The sequence below is a fragment of the Nipponia nippon genome, unplaced genomic scaffold, assembly GCF_047370975.1.
Source record: "Nipponia nippon isolate SJK-2023a ecotype South Korea unplaced genomic scaffold, ASM4737097v1 scaffold_11, whole genome shotgun sequence".
NCBI classification, from domain to species: domain Eukaryota; kingdom Metazoa; phylum Chordata; class Aves; order Pelecaniformes; family Threskiornithidae; genus Nipponia; species Nipponia nippon.
Window position 1 is genome coordinate 2,290,846 of NW_028262302.1, and position 17,409 is coordinate 2,308,254.

Here is a 17,409-nt window from a genome sequence, read left to right on the forward strand (position 1 = left end):
TGTCATAAAGACAGGTACCTGAGCAATGGTGGAACCTCAGTTGTTCCCATAAGACCCACCTTGCACTGAGACCCTTGCACGTGACATCTGTGACTGCAGAGAGCAGAGATGAAGTTAGTGTCCTTCCTGTGGTACAGGAGTCTGTACATACAACCACTGATGTATGACCCTGGCAATACCTGTAAGCATCCATAACGCCCAGCAGAAAAGCACAAGTTCTGCATGTGCAGGGTTGAGCATATTATTTTGTCGAGGGAGGTAATAATAATTGTAAAATGAAGCAAGAGAAAGTATGAACCACAGTTTTGGATCTTATTTTCTCAGGAAATAAACATGTACCTTCTTCTTTTAACTGCAATTTTAACAAATATGTATGTTCATGATCAGTTTCTCTAGTGATCTGTGATAAAACATACTGCTCCCATATATTTTGAGACCATATTGTAATATGCAGGTCACTTCAGCATTTTGCACGTGGAATATTATGCATATGCTTATGCATATTAAAACATTGGAGCTGGGAAACGGGGACAGTTTTCTTGTTGACTATGGTATAGAGAACCCCATTTAGAAAATGAACTTAAGTGAAGCAGAGGTGAAGTGGGTACTGTACACATGACTGTTTCCCTCAGCAGAAGTACTTGGCATGCTTGCATTTTTCAAAAGACAAAATCATGTTTGTCTTCCTTGAATGTGCACACATTCCTGGAGATGGGGGATGGTTTTCTTTCTTTCTTTTTCTTTTTCCCCTGGCCCCTAAGTGCAGTTGAGTTTGGATAATTTGTCCACAGCAACTGAAGGATATGTTGCAGGGGAGGGAGGAACAGAGTTTGTATTTATTATTGTAAAAGCTCTTTTTTTCATGTTAATTCCTTTAAAAAAATATAATGGTACGTAGGGGTTACATTACAGGCCTGTTTCACCAACACAAAGTATCTGTACTGGAGTAGCACATGCAAATGAAGCCGAAACAGAGAATCATTGTTTAATAAAATTTGCTGCAGAAAAAGCAAAACTATCTGTGTTTTAGTAAAGGAAACAAATGAAAAAATGCATTTTTGAGACTTTTCCTTAAAGAGCACTGGGGTTGAGGAAATGTCTTTATTTGGCTTAATAATCTTGTTTCTTCCCATTAACATTTTCAGCAGATTAACTGTTTAACCATTAAACACGAACCCTACAAGCATTTAAGTGCACACCTAACTTTGCTCACATGAGTTATCCCACTGAAATGGGAATACTGTCCTGAGCAAAATAGTTCAGGGTTCAAATTAGGAATAGCCAAACTCCTTAAAGCAGCACTTTCAAATATATTAGAATTAGTTCAACCTTTCACTCTTCTGAGTCTGTAATTTAATTGATTCTTGACTTAATTATATTAGAAACTCTTCATGCAACGGTAAATGTTTCCTAGATGTTGTTTATCTAGTGGTAATATTTTAAAAATAGGAATATGCATAATATTGTGCATCTTTTTGTTCTTATTGCATTGTTATTTTTTACTTGCTTGGTCAAAACTATTTACCTTCTTTTACTGTGAACCATGTGACCATCAAGATCTACTCTAGACATAGTGGTATTTAGTGACTTTATAATGATAAAGTCCCTCTGACCTTCTCTAAAGATACCCATTTTTTAGAAAGACGACATATACCCACACATACCCACGTGTATATATGCGTGTGTGTATTTATACACACACACTCTTGCACACATAAAAAACAAGTTTCTAAATTCCGGGAAGTTTAGTGCGATCAGTTACACCAGCTGGTATCCAAAGAATTTTTGCCAGACAGAATGGTACCTTTGCAGCATGTTTTGTCACAGACTTCAGCAAGGCCAGGACTTAAGAGTAAGCCTACAGGGCTCACCCCACTGGAATCTGGAGCTCTGTAGCACACTCAAAGCTACTCTTTAATTGTAATCTGTCTCACATGTGGAGATCATCATGTCTGTCTGTGACAGACCCTTTTCTTTTTGGGTATTTGTCGTTCGAGGAGTGATACCTTGAACCGAGCTAGGTAGAACATCTTTTAGAGTATGTAAGCGCAAACTCTGTAGGAAAGCCATATTCATAATTGAGATTGGATAAAAAATATGGTGCAGTTCTCACAGTAGTAAAGTTTTCCCAATTGGAAATGGCAATAGAAGATTTGTCTGCCTTGTGTAAAAGATACATTTTGCAATACGATACAGTTCTTTGGAGTGAAAAACAAGACAGACAGGAGAAGAAACAATAGCATTTTTTCCCAGTAAAGTGAGCAATCAGAATTTAGCTCTGACACCAGCTGACACTTATGGTGTTGTGCCTCCCATCCTCTGTATAACACCAAGTAAAGGATCAGTTTGGGGAATTGTAAATGTTCTGTTGGCAAGACCTAATAATCTATTGCTATCATGATAATTGTAATCCTCCAGCACCCTACCTATACACTGAGCAGCCTGATAAAGAGACATCTGACACGATAAAAATAGTCCTCAGAGATTCCTGGGTTTTACGTTGCTACTGCTGTCAGTGCAAATATAGGCTAGAGTGACACCACCTTCCATTCTTCACTCCAGAGCTTTATTCAAGAGTCTGTACGGTGCTGCTCTCTCCAACAACTACCTCAATGTCTAAAGTGTCTTTCTTGTTTGAGCAGCTTTGCTAAATTTTGTAGAAAAGAAAGGGAAAATATATACTGCTGAAAATGCCAAATACAAAATGTTTGTGACTTAAGCTGAGTGGTTTGTTTCAAAGTTAAAACCTGGTCTGTACTTGGTAACGGCTGCCCCATGTAGCTGATAACCGCTGAAGTTGTACTGGTAGGTTTCTTCAAGAGAAGTGATGCTTATAAGAAAAGTAGTAATTCACTAATATCAATTCAGTCAGTTCCCTGGACAGAGAAAGCTGTGGTGGTAAAATGACCATATCTACGTAAGGGCCTTTGGAATTATAGCTGTGACAATCAGAATAATAAAAAAAAAAGATCAAATCTCTTACTGTCATAGCTATGCCTGCAAAACTTCTGAGTATATACCAGGTCTCAGAAAAGCATGTGCACTTGAAGAATAAAAAATAGGCTTTGAAGTAAGGAGCACTCACTGAAGATGGATGGGCTGAGGTCACAACTCTACATGTTTTATTGTTTTAGTCCATCTGACTTGCAGAACAAACAAGGCAGCCAAGTGCTGATTTACAGGGGGGAAGGTTATCTTCCTGACCAATAAGGACCAAATGTTCTGGTTTTGAGAAACAAAATCAGATTTTATGGAACATAAAATCCTTGGAAACTGCTGCTGATTTCCTGCCTTCAGGAATTTCTTTTTGCATCTGGCAGAAGCTTAAAACAGTAAAATTGTGCAGTTTAGGAAGCTTTTCACAGCAATGACTTCCTAATGCTAAGTACGACAGAGTCGTAAAACGTGCCACAGAGAAAATGAGTAATTGTAGCTGATTTCTTGTTTAATCTAACTCGTTTACAAACTAACTTAATTTGATTATTGTCATTCTCTTGCACCAGTTTTTACTTGCACGTTGGTTAAGGGTCAGCTACAGGTGGGAAACTGGGTCCAACTAAGTACCAGCCAGGAGCTGTTATGAAAACATGGCAAACTGGCAAATCCAGATATGGATTTCTGAACTCCACGATGCACAGAACTGATCTGATAGCCTTAGCTGTCTAGCAAATGGGAGTTTTCATGGAAATCTAACATCAAATTTAAGCTATCACTAGGCAGTATCTCACAGGGAAAAAAAAGACTGTAATAAATTTACTCCATAAAAGCTTTGGGGTAGGTAGATTCACAAAGACACTCTAGTCTGCAACATTAGACGTGACAGATTCTCAAAATCCCCAAAGCCTCCTAAGCTGCCAAGGAGGAAGAAATTCTTTGGCACCTATATTTCTGCCCATGATTATTTGTGATATCTTAACACAGCTGCAGTACTCAGGGACCTACTTGACAACTAAGCCCAATGAAGCATGAGGACATCTTACATGGAGAATGTCTTGGTTTATCAAATATGTTAATAGTCATATCACCCTGCTGAATGGTGGATAGCTACTCTGCCCAATTTGGAGAAAATAATTCTTCCTTATGTCTGCTGAGGGTTTTAGCCATTGGTCTACCGGACATACTGGGATGGGATAGCCTTGTGTCTTGCACAGAAACAGTGCCACCTATATCCATAATTAAATAGACACTGGAGCAGGGATTTGGACCTATCTGTGCCTCTTGCCAGTCAAATGTGCTGAAGACTGCACTGCAGGATAAAATTCTCCTTGTCTATCTATGACCCAATTAATATTTAATTGTTTTATGCAAAATGAAACAGGATAAGCAAGCTTCTTTTCAGGACAGCGTGTAGGTAGGACTTCTCCTGAGAGAATGGGAACCTGGTTCATGTCTCTTATGCTCAGTCTGACAGTGTCCCATGCACAAAATCAGTGCCCTAGCTATTGAGCTGTTGGGGAACATCCCATGATTTCTCACAAAAGGGCTGAGTAGCTTTAGTTCCTACTTCAAAAAGAAAGTTCCCAGCTGAGAATCGCAGTCAGAGATACATGCCTTCCCCTTCACAATTAACCTTGGCCAAGTCTTGATGAATCTAAGTCGGGAACTAAGTTCTGTACAACTGCACTTCATTGGACTACAGCCTCATTTTATCTTCTTGTATTTCTGTAACTTTGTAAGTTTGTTATGATTGAGATTGCTGTTTGGCGCATGATCAATGCTGTATTTGAAAAACAAAACTTGCTCCAAGAAAGCTCGAGAGAGTGAGAGATCATAGTTGAAAGTTTTTTTGAAAAAAGTGCTTGTTTTTCTGGATACAGTGATCATTGTTCAACTGTTATGATGATTTTAACTAAACAATTCTACGTTAGTTAACTGTTCTATTACAAGACTTATTGTATAAGCAAAGTCTTCCCTAAAATGGAGGCCTCTCAATAAATAGAAAAATAAAAGTAAAATTAACTTATGCTCAGAGAACCAGCCCCAAAATCAGGGACCACTTCTGTCTTATTTTGAGGGGTTTAAGGTGATTCCGTACTGTTGGCCCCTTGACACATCACATTTGAGTGACAAAAGTTGTCAAGGTGTTCTTCCTCTCCCACACGTGTTTCTAGAAGGAACAATTCTTGATACTGTATGTTGTGAGTCATAATAGCAAATATTACTGGAAAGTTACAAAAGTCTTAAAAAAAAAGCAAACTAAGTTTAGCTCAATTATTTATCAGCCCTTTCCCAGAGAAAGGTGTCAGCACAGACAATATTTGAAATTCATGTAGTATTTGATTAGACTGAATGATTGTTCTTACAGCTGAAGATATTAACATTCATTAGTCTTACTTACTGGTCATTAGTATTGCCTTTATTATCAAGTAAAGAATAAATAGAAATTCTAATAAAAATTCATCAAGTCTTGTGTTTTCCGGTGCATTAGATCTGTATTTTTAAGGCTGATAACACAAAAGTTTGTTATAAACATTTTAAAAATCCTCTAATAAATCTGTTGTATCTTAACTCTTTTAAACTTAAGCAGGCTAAGAGAGATTCCCATATATTTAACATAAAGTGCTAATCACGTATTTTTTACTAACACACTAACACACTGCTATGTGATTCTGCAGAATGGTTAAAACTTGTTACATATAAAATGACTAATCACAATTAATCTCTATTAAAGAAAAGTCAAATTTCTGTATTATGTTTTGACAGCAAATAAGAAAAAACCCTAAGAAGACTAAGAAATCATGCAAAATTTAATAGGTTTCATTTTAATTGATCATTTTAATGGTACACAAAATGTAACAAAATTAAAAGCCTATTAGTGATCATTGTTCCAAAAATGCACTTTACTCCCATTAATTTACTTATATGATTTCAGTGGAAGCACATTTAAAGTGCAGCTGTAAATATTTTTAATCTTTGACATTTTTTTTCCAGGAGCCTCTGAACGTTATTGATCCCAGTTTGATGGATCTAAATGGTCCAAGTGAAGATGCACTAGAATGGGATGAAACTGACATAAGTAATAAGCTGATCAGTATTCATGAAGACTTAAGTGATCCTGATCAGGAACTCAAGAAGGATGATCTAAGCCAGAAACCTGCTTCGGGAGAAAGTGGTGATAACGATGTGAATGAAGACGAAAGTATCAGTGAACGTGGAAGTCCTCTTTATTGTCCCAGCATTACTTCCCCTCCAAATCCTCACATCTATCAGGTCTATAGTCTTCATAATATTGAATTATCAGAAAAAAAACACATGCCTTTTTTGAAAAAAACATCCAAACTCTCCAGTGTAACACAGTCTAATATTTTAAACAAAAGTCTTAGTAAAGACTCATCATTTTCATCTACCAAATCCCTGCCAGACCTAATAGGGGGGACCACACTGGCAAAACCATATAACTATATGTATCAGAGTGGAAACATAAGCAGGCATTCTGAGAGTGAGAGTGGGATAGTGAGTGAATGTGACACAGAAACTACAAATAATTCAGAAATTTTTTTGCTAAATGATATTGAAAGCACCCAGAGTAATCCTGAAATTGGGCATGCAGAAACTCAAGTGGATGACATAGTCGGTGTAATAAAACAAAAACTAAAACAAGATGAAGAAGAACATGCTAATCTCTCAGGCGATTTCCAGTTGGCACCTTCCGCGTGTTGTGGAAGTGAAAATGATGAGGATTTGGACAGCATTACCATGGGTAACCCTGTTTGTCTAGAAGAATTGCAAGGAAAACATGACGTGTTTACATTTTATGATTACTCATATCTTCAAGGCTCCAAATTCAAATTACCAGTGTTAATGAAACAATCACAAATTGAAAAAACGCATACAGAGGGCAGTTTGTTTCATGGGTTTTGTTTTGATAAAATACCTGGCAAATCTGAACATAAGCCTGGAGAGTCACAACCAGATGCGTTTATTCATGAGCATACTCTGGCAAGTATCCCTGGAGAATCAGTTCCCAATTCCTGTAAATCTGCAGATGCTGTAAGAAAATTAACTGTTACAGAGAATACAAGACAGGTTTCAACTTTGTCTCGTAGTTCTTCATTAGAATCTCTGTCTGTAGTAGGTGATTTGTTCAGCTCAGGTATTTTTAAAAGTGGAGACGGTCTTCAGCGAAGCACCTCTTTGGAGAGCTGGCTGACTTCCTGCAAAAGCAATGAAGATCTTTTTAGTCATCATGGCTCAGGAGACATAAGTGCAAGCAGTGATTCTGTTGGAGAGCTCAGCAAAAGGACATTAGATCTCTTGAATCGCTTAGAGAATATCCAGAGTCCTTTAGATCAAAAGATAAAGCGCAGCATCTCTGATATAACACTCCAAAGTAGCTCCCAAAAAATGTCTTTTACTGGACAGCTGTCTCTAGATATTGCATCCTCAATCAACGAAGACTCAGCAGCTTCTCTTACTGAACTCAGCAGCAGTGAGGATCTTTCTCTCTGCTCTGAAGACATTGTACTGCACAGAAATAAAATACCAGATTCAAATGCATCATTTAGAAAACATCTTAATAGATCTGTAGCTGATGAAAGCGATGTCAATGTCAGCATGATTGTTAATGTCTCCTGCACTTCTGCTTGTACTGATGATGAAGATGACAGTGATTTGCTTTCAAGTTCCACCCTTACTTTAACTGAGGAAGAGCTAGGTATCAAAGATGAAGATGATGACTCCAGTATAGCAACTGATGAGGATATTTATGAAGAATGCAATTTAATTTCAGGACTTGATTATATAAAAAATGAACTCCAAACTTGGATTAGACCAAAATTTTCTTTGACAAGGGAGAAGAGAAAAAGTAACCTCAGTGATGAAATTCAGCACAGTAAAGAAGTTAGTAACGAGACATCGAAAGGCACAGATACACTAAGCATTGAAACACTATTGAATGGTTCAGTACAGAAGATATCAGAAAATAATGGCAATAGTAAGAATGTACCACGTGATCGTGAAAAAGGGACAAAGAGTCACCTGATGAAAGATATCTCTCAGGCTGTGAAGGATCAGCTTGTGGATGATATGGAGAATGGCAATGTTGAAAACACTCTTGGCAGTCAAAAGGAAGGTCTTGTTAGAACATCAGCAACTCTCAAAACTCATGCATCACTTGATGTCAGAGAAGCTGAAAATGAATGTTGTGTCTATGAAGCATTTACAGACAGTTCAGATGATTCACATATGGATGGCAAGGAGACCGTTCTGTCATCAGATGGATCCAGAAACCCTCCAAAAGAATGTCAAAGCCATCTTCAGCCTGATTGTCACTCTGTTGCTTCCTCTCCTGCTAAAAAGCCATGTCTTGAATCTTCCTCAGAAATGAATTCTGTAGACATTCAAGATACAGCTTTACAAACATCCTTACCTAATGGTCAACAACATGGAATAAGCATTACTGAAAAATCTACTGATTGCTGTACAGCCTTGAAATCCAATGAAGCAGAATGCGACTCCTCAGCCAATGGTCTTGAGTCATGCTGTAACTGTGAACCTGTTGCTTTTGATAAAAAAAACATAGAAGATGGCTCGGTACACAATTTTGTGAGGGAGATAATAGACATGGCATCGACAGCTTTGAAAAGTAAGTCACAACCTGAATGTGAGTCCTCTGCTCCAGCTTCATTAGCACAGATCAAGGAAAAAGTATTAGAACACTCTCACAGACCCATTCAGCTAAGAAAAGGGGACTTCTATTCTTATCTTTCACTTTCTTCTCATGACAGTGACTGTGGAGAGGTAATCAAATACATAGAGGAAAAGAGCAGCACTCCTGTGCCACTGGACTTCACAGATGAGAGAGAAAATATTGAATGCTTTTTTGAAGCCTGTCCTGAGGAAGAACGGGTTGAGCAGCAGCAATCCATTTCCAATGGTACTCCCGAAGCACGAGTTGAGCAGCAGCAACCTATTTCTAACACTATTTCTGAAACATCTCCAGAGTCAGTAGAAGTGACTCTAGAGTCATTAGAAGAAGTTAAAACTTCATCTGAAGGTAGGGATTTATCTTTCTTATGTGATGATGACAATGATATAAAGGTCCCCAATCCTAAGAAACAAAGTGTATCAAACAATTTGAAAAATGCTGCTGCTGATTTGCTGCTTTCAGACGAGCAAACTGAAGGTTTGGAAAAGAATTCTCCAGGGCTTAGCACTAAAAAGAGTAGTACAGGAAAATCACCTGGAACTGAAGAGCCCAAAGGATGTGTTGCTGCTTCTGAAGAGGCTTCAGCTATAGAGTTTCAGTTAAAGCCTGGCCATTCACAGAAACAGGATGTTGTGCATCAGAACAGTAAAACTCTTACTTGTGAAGAAAATCTCCTGAATCTTCATAAGGAAAGACATATAAATATGCACAGATAAAATGTAACCCTCTCCAGGCACGTACATTATCCTAAAAACAGGTATGTACTCTACAAGTTGCACATTCATTTTTTTTTTACATTTTTTTGCCTTTTTTTTCACATTTTTGTACAATGAAAGGAGATGAATCACCACCCAGGGCTTCTGTTTTATGATAGTGCTATATCATTTGTTTTGATTACACTCTAACCCCAATTCACATGCCACTGGTCAACAATGCAGTGAATACTAACTGCTTCTTGCCCTTTGGCTTTGCACTGACTGGAGCTGCTCCCTTCTGGAAAAAATCTGCTATCTTGCAGAACTTGGGAATTCTTCAAACGTAATATTTCTATATCAGTCTCCTCTTCCCTCCTCAACTGAGCTGTGGAACCAGAAACCAGCTCTACTCATTGATCCCCTTCTCCACGGTCAGCTGGCCTTACGAGGTGTTCAAAAGCACTTGATGAAGCCGAACTTCCAGTTTTACAAGCATTTTGGGTGACTAGTGAGTTGGAGTTCTACAATATTTCCAGACAAGCCATGAAGAATGGCTGAGCAGACTGGAGAATAAGTAGAGAGATAATAAGTTATCTCTTGATGTCAGTTTACCATGATTTAAGTTCAGTAAGCCATTATAAAGAAAACAATTATTACAACACGGTGATAGGCCAAAAGTTGAGGTTACCAAAATAAGAAATCTTTGCAACATCATTAAAGAGTATAATGTGAGGGTAATGTAGAATAAAGACCTGAATACCAAAGCAGATGGAAACTCATAGCCACACAGCAGTACTGGAAGCTTCGGTTCTATTTTGTGGTAAGCATTTTGAAACATAAGTAAGATGGTGGAACCTAAGATGAAAAAGTGTCTCTGACCTCTTCCAAAGTTTGAAAGTGGTTCAGATCTGGAGTTTATGACCTCACATAAATGTCTAAGTCTAAGAATAACTGCACATTTAACAACAAAAGAAGATCTACAAAGCAACTTGTGGATCAGATCCTAGCTAGTTGTTTGGTGACCCCAAAGCCAGCATAGCTGTACAGAATTCCATTAGTCTTTGGAAACACCCCTCCAGTAGACCAGAGCCAGCATGGCAACTCCAAATGCCACTCCAATTCCAAATGCTGCTGCTTGCCAGAAGTTGTAGCAAGGGAATTTCCAATAAAACACAAGGCTAAGCACGGGACCACGTTTCCCCAGTAAGTTCTGGAATCTCCATCCTTGGAGATTTTCAAAATTCAAGTGGACATGGCCCTGAATAACCTGATCTACCTTTGAAAATAGACTTCCTTTGAGCAGGAGGTTGGACCAGATGATGTTCAAGTTTCCTTCCAACTTACGTTATGATATGATTCCATGATGTTGCTAGGAGAAAAGGTTGTTATTCCTCACTGCCCATGAAAACCACTATACTCTCCTATTGCAAACTATGTAGCTGTAGCAGAGGATCTGGACCTATTTATACGAAATAGATTGCTTTGCTGCTATTAGGTATCTAACTTCTGCATTTCCTGATTTTGCTATATTATATTTCTATTCTTTGGGCTTTTCTTTTGCACATATTGGTGGTTTACCCAGCATTCTCACATTCACATATGTATAAATATGTCCAGCAAAATCTTTAGGTTATGAGAGAAATAGTCTACAGCTTGCCACTATCTCTTTCAACACATATTTGAATAATGCATTATCTTGGAACCATCATAGCAAAGAGGATATTTCTTGAGCGGCTTTGAAATAGGCTATCATGACCTGTTGATTGCCAACTAGGTTAATACTTAGACACATCCAAAGAACTGGAGAAGCAATGGAAATCAACTGGGAATTACAAAACTCACAGATGACACTATATATCCTAGAATTACATTAAAAGGATTATGTGTATATGGAAGCCTCTATTCGGAAATTGAGATGATGACAAAAGTCTGAGGTTGATAAATGATAATTATGTAAACATAAGCTTGTCCTAAATTACTGTTTTATTAGTTTTCTCATTTTTTTCACTCATTTTTATAATTTAATTTGAGGAAGGATTCTTACAATAGTGAGTGTGACTTTATTCTTGTTCTCATTCTTTCACTGATAAAGATAATAACATGCCTTTTCAATTCATTAATACTTTTCCTCTGAGGATCTCAAAATACTGTATAAACTTTCCCTCACTTTTCAGAACTTCATAGTTACTTACATGGTAGCCAGCTGTGTTTTTCATAAGACTGGGATGTGACAATATGCAGTTGGTGTAAGGACTAAGATTAGACACAGAGGATGGAGATATTAATAAATGCCCCACAATGCAATCAAACGTAATGCAGAGTCTGTATGCAACACCTTAATAGGGTTATGTTATAGTTTTAATTTTTGCCCAGGGGTTGACAAATACTTTTAAGGTAACAAAGCCCTTCACACTACATCCCAGTTTTTAACATTTAGGAAGATATACTGGTTCTTGACTGATACATATAGCATTGCTTCCATGGAAATTATATACTGTATTATTCCCAGTAGTAAAGCCCTAGGATACATATAGTTTGGCACATCAAAAAATGAAAATATGAGCTGCTAGATTTGGTTTCACTCAAGTCTGAGCTCCCTTCCCCCATTCACAAGCTTGGTGCTTTAACTTCATCTCTCATGCTATGGGGAATGAATTACAGAAGCAATCTATCCTAATTTGTTAACTTATTCAAATAACAGTTATTATACTTAACTATGCTAAAGATTATCTTTTTGGTGGCAGATTGTTTATTTTTTGATGAGGCTAATTACTGATTTTCCAAAGGTAATTTACATTTATTACTAATACATCTTTTAAAATGTGACAGATAAATGTTGTTCCCATAAGTGTATTATGAAAAAAGTTACTATTTAAAAACACATTATTTAATTTGAAAGATAAATGGCAAACACCATTATTTTTCCTGTAGCACCTGTGCTGTAAGCTCATTTAAATGTGTAATTCCCTGTGTAGCTGCAATACTTAGAGAAAAATAACCTATACTATATGTGTACCTTAAAAGCATACTGAGAATTCAAAGCTGAAACAGGCATAGTTTCAAATGTAGTTTGATTTTATACTGTTTTAGTATGTACCTTGGCTGTACAGGACAATAAAAGTAATAGTGAAGAAAATATTTTTGTCAAATGTTGCAATCCTGTTATTTAGCAGTGTGCTACAAAAAAATGACCATTATGGGAAAATAATAACAATTCTATAAGCAGGCTTAAAAATATCTCTGTCAGCACTGACTAGTCTCTCATATGAGCTAACATGAAGTTCTTCAACAGAGGTGCTCATAAAGCTATGCTGATTTTATTTCTCAAGTAGGGGACAGCTTGAAAGAACTATCTTTCTGTATATGAGATCATGCGATCTGCTCTCACTGTGACCCATGACTCAGCAATGGGATGGGAATTTTTAGTCACATATTCAATATGCATAGAGATCAATACATTAAGGAGGTTTATGTGATGTGTCCAAAGTCTTTTTTAAAGGATACGTTAGAATTCTGTGTGTAATCTTTTAGTTCTTACAAGTAAGTCCAAAGGCTATTTCCTTCTTTTTGTGCAGAATTTGGAATTTAAACTTCAGTTTTAACTTAATTTAAGGGAAAAAATATTTTACTTGGGCTTAAGAAAATTAAATTAGGTTTATCTGACAGTGCTACAATGTTAGCCAGAATATCCTGCCACTCACTATAGCCAGGAGAAATCCAGGACTGCTACTCAGAAGGCCTGACTGTTATCTGCTGCTCAGCAATAGATTTTTTTTTTATGACTTATTCCTTCCTTGCCTCAGTTTCTTTGGCAACAAAATAATGAGAATAATGATCAATGGGATCTGTGAAGCATGATTTATTCACTGAAAAGTGTTTTGAGATCCACAGATAAAAGACGATACATAAATGCAAAGGACTGTTAGTTAATTATTTATTACAAGAAAAAAATAATATACAGGTTTACACAATTGTTAATATGTAATAATTTACTTTCAGAGACTGGAACTACAAGAATAATCTAAATCTTTGCTTACCGTTTTTTTTCCTAGAGGTTTTTATAGGCAGGTAGACACTATAATGTTTCTTTATAAAGTTTAAAACAATCTGACTTTTTAGCTCCTTACATAGCTGACTTTAAAAAAATTAAATAGAAAAAACAGATAATCTTGTATTGTCTGTGAATTACAAATTTTTGAAAAACCTGACATAATCCATCAGTGAGACTTTTCTTACTATAGATATGTGAAACTCATGCCAGAGTTGTAGAAACCTTTTGATACAATCTTCCCCTTTATTCAGATCAGTTCTTCATTAATTTCTAAACAAACTGTTGAGCTTTTCACTATTTTCATGTAAGTATATTTCCTCTATAAATGGGGGGGAGGGGCAGTCAGTTGCAGCAAATAAGATCAAAGGAGAAGGTAACTGGATAGATCCAGATATTCCTGCTTAATTTGGAAGGCACATAATGCATGTCTGGAGTGCCTCCTAGGAAATGCCTATGAGAGGTACTTTGCACTAATCTTTGAGCTGTATTCTGACAGTTATTTCTTCATAATCCTCATCATAAGCCTGTGCTCCTTGATGAATAGTTTAACCCTAAACTGTGAGCTGGGTAATTCTATAGTATGAAAATTTAACTCATTGCTGGTACTAGAAGTGTCTAAATAGCTATTTACAATTTAAAAATACAGTGATGACACAATTCTATTCATGGACCACTTCTGTGACAATCCTTTCCTCCTCTCCATTGAAATCTCAATCCATGTTTACCTAAATATTAAAATAAGTGATGGGTAGATCTTTTTGTTGCTTGGCTTTTGAAAATCCCTATGTTTTCATTGATTGGTGCGCTTTTGAGTGCGCTGAAGGTAAGTTCGCAGGTAAGGATGAGGACGAGATCCAGGGAAAAGGTCAGATTAGATGACTTCCCTTGTTTCTTAGAAACAGTCTTTACAAAAATCAATGTGTTTTCTACATCAGTACAATTTTTTACACTAACTTGTACCTCAGGCTGTTAAAAGTCATTGTTTGCCTACTGTATGCTTCTGCTTTAAAGGCTCTGGCATGTGATCATTTAATGACTATCTATGGTTGTTCTGGAAGAGCTATGTTTTGCAAATAAAACTTCATTTTCTGTAACCTACTATTACTTTTTTGTTTCCTTTTAGAAACTTGGCTGCAATTCAGGTGCAGGTTCATCCTGTAAACCCTGGGATGACCTCCAATTCCATTGTATCACTGCCTTTCATTACACTGACTCCCAAGATAAATTTTCTTTCCAAATGTGATTTGTCCACGTTGGCTTTGTGATCAGGCTGCATATGCTAGTCCTATTTCAGTGATCATTTTGTATTGTAGCAAGGCCATTTGCTTTCATAGGGATTCCTCTCCCAAGCTACCTCTAATGACCTCCCCTTCCTAAATTGGATGCTCCTATACTAATCACTGGTTCTGTTCTTTAAAGTTTTGAAGTTCCAAGAATTCATGATCAGTCTGCTTCATCTTTTCAGAACTGTACCTGTCAGTACTCTTCTATTTTATGTATCAAATTTAATATTTATGTGTATAATGCATAAGTTTATTGAAACTATTTTACTTTTAAAGTGACAATTTTGTTGGATTGCAGCAAAAAGAAGTCATTAGCCCTCCTGATTCAGTACATCTAAAAATTAAGCAATTAAAATAGATGGCATTTTATTTATTTAATTTTAAAATTTAATCTATGCAACACTTCAAGAAACAACTACATGGTGTTGTATATTAGGAACTGTTGACATTCTACTGAATTAAGTACAACATTTTGGTTTTTTATGCTTCTTGAGGTGGTAATGAGAAAAAAAGTTTTTAAAAAATGTGTGCCTTGCTGTATTTCTTATACCATTTATTAAAAAGCTGCTTTCACAGTAAAATTATGTTGGTTTGAAAGGAGGAAATAGCAAGGTTAAGATGTGTGAATAATTTCTGTATATATGTATAACCAAGTGCAAACATTGATGTATAATGACAGTATAAAATGCTTTAATGTTTGTGATGTCCAGTGATGTGGAAAATATAAGCCTTAAAACCATTAGATTGCATGGTAATTAGAATTGGCATAATAAACATAGTTTATTGGGGAAAAAAAGCAGAACTGGTGATCTGTTTTACCTGCGTTCCAAGAACTGAATGCTTTATCAAAATACAGAAGAATACGTTTTTGCTTGCAAATATTCCCTAGCGATATGCGATTCCATAGCTGGTGAAGAGTTGTGTTACCTGGCTCAGAGGTAAAGAACCTTTTCATTGAAGATTCCGCAGGTCTTTTGGGCCAAACAAGGAGACACAAATATTTAGTAGCTAAAACTAGTACACTGCCAACTGCAGTGGTGGCAATGATCAAGTGCACTTTTACAGCAGATATTTTCTTTGTTTAACAGTTAACAGTTTGTTGTCTGATCCTTAAAATGTCATTCATTTACATAATTATATTGAATAAGATTTATGTATATTTATATAGACCCTTTTACAGTTGACTATTTCAATGACTAAGACAGTACATTTTAAATGTTTTTATCTTGTGCTAGAACTATACTGGGTGGCCAAAATAAGCCAGACAGCTTTACAATGTATATCTGCAAACATGGCATTCATCTCCTAAAAACACTATTGGGAAGGGATGTCAGGAAAGTTAAAAGGCAAGGAATGCTTTCCCATACCACCTTTTATCATTAATTTTTCCAAGTATATAAAGGTTTTTACAAAAAGCTTCAGCATTCTTCTTCCTTTAAAAAATGCGCATCAGTTTGACAAGCTTAGCTAGTAGCTTAGAGGAACTATACTGATCAGCTGATATATTCATACAACACTGAAGGAACGGGTATTTAAAAAAAAACCCTCATGTTTTCTAAATTATTAACAGCTTTCTATTACTGCAAGAGACAAACTATTTCTTTCTCAATTTAAATTTCCACTGTGTAGCCTTGGGTAGGCTATGAGGTGGGTAGGGCAGCAGAAACAACTCTTAGCTTAAAGAAAAGTGTAAATAATAAGAAGCAATTTTTAAGAGAGCCTTTTGAATCCACAAAGTTTTCTGCTCTTGCATATCTTGTATCATGTACAAATTTAATAGGTTAACCTATAATTACCTGAAATGTATAACTATATAGCTAAAGATTACTTTAATATATTTTAAATAGTTTCTTGAATTATATATAAAGTAATTTGGAATATAACTCCTAATTTTAGTATAATTTTTACAGTGATAATCATGTTCATCTATGAATTATTTCAAACATGATTTTTAAAATGGTCTTGACATGGGAATTGAGTTTGGAGTCATTCTTTCTTCCTCCCTAGCATTTTCTGATTTATATTGGTTTTTTTTAAACTTACTTTGACTATAGTCATGCCTTACACTATGATGACAGGAAAACTAATAAGTCAGAGGCTTTTCAGATCTGTCACCTCACCCAACAGACTGTGCAGAAGTCCATCAATTACTTATACCATTCTATTAAGCCATTTGCCACAAATTCGCTTTTTTCCTGGGGGAAAATGTTAGTACTTGTCAAATCAATAAACCACATATTCATCATACAATATCTGGAATATTATATGGTCACAACTCAAATTTCTGTGGTTCCTTTCTGAGAGATGCTGAACATTTTAATTTAACCAGTATTCCCAGATCTATATTATTTCATCTCGTGAGATAAAGTCATCATTTTTATGACTGTGACACAAGACCCATCATTACCAACTATTCCTTTTTTGGCATGATTAGAAGATTTACGTTTTTTATTTTTCTTCTCAGAATATATTGGACTTTGTTGTCAATAAAAATTGATTTCTAAAGGAAAAGAAATCTCTGATATATACTCTACAGGATTTGTTCATGTCTTAGTATAAGTCATATGCTTATGGCCACATTGTGCTTGAAGTTGCAAGAAGTTTTAGTGTTAACTCCCTAAAGAAAAATATTGGTATAGTGTAAAACTAATGTTGATGTACCAATATTACCTCTAAGATCAGCCCATACATAGATTCCTGTATAGATCCTGTTCTCTGCTGGTGAAATTCTCT

At 36.2% G+C, this 17,409-nt stretch overlaps 1 protein-coding gene across 2 annotated transcripts in view; it reads left to right on the forward strand.

Moving 5' to 3' along the window:
- Positions 1-15,835, forward strand: part of AKAP6 (A-kinase anchoring protein 6) — a 292,127-nt gene extending 276,292 nt beyond the window's left edge. For both annotated transcript variants that reach the window (XM_087747148.1, XM_087747149.1), the window contains exons 13-14: positions 5,932-9,404; positions 14,517-15,835. In XM_087747148.1, coding sequence (XP_087603274.1) covers positions 5,932-9,363 — 3,432 coding nt within the window. In that variant the 3' untranslated portion in view covers positions 9,364-9,404; positions 14,517-15,835. The remainder of the gene's footprint in view (positions 1-5,931; positions 9,405-14,516) is intronic.
- Positions 15,836-17,409: the final 1,574 nt, after the last annotated feature.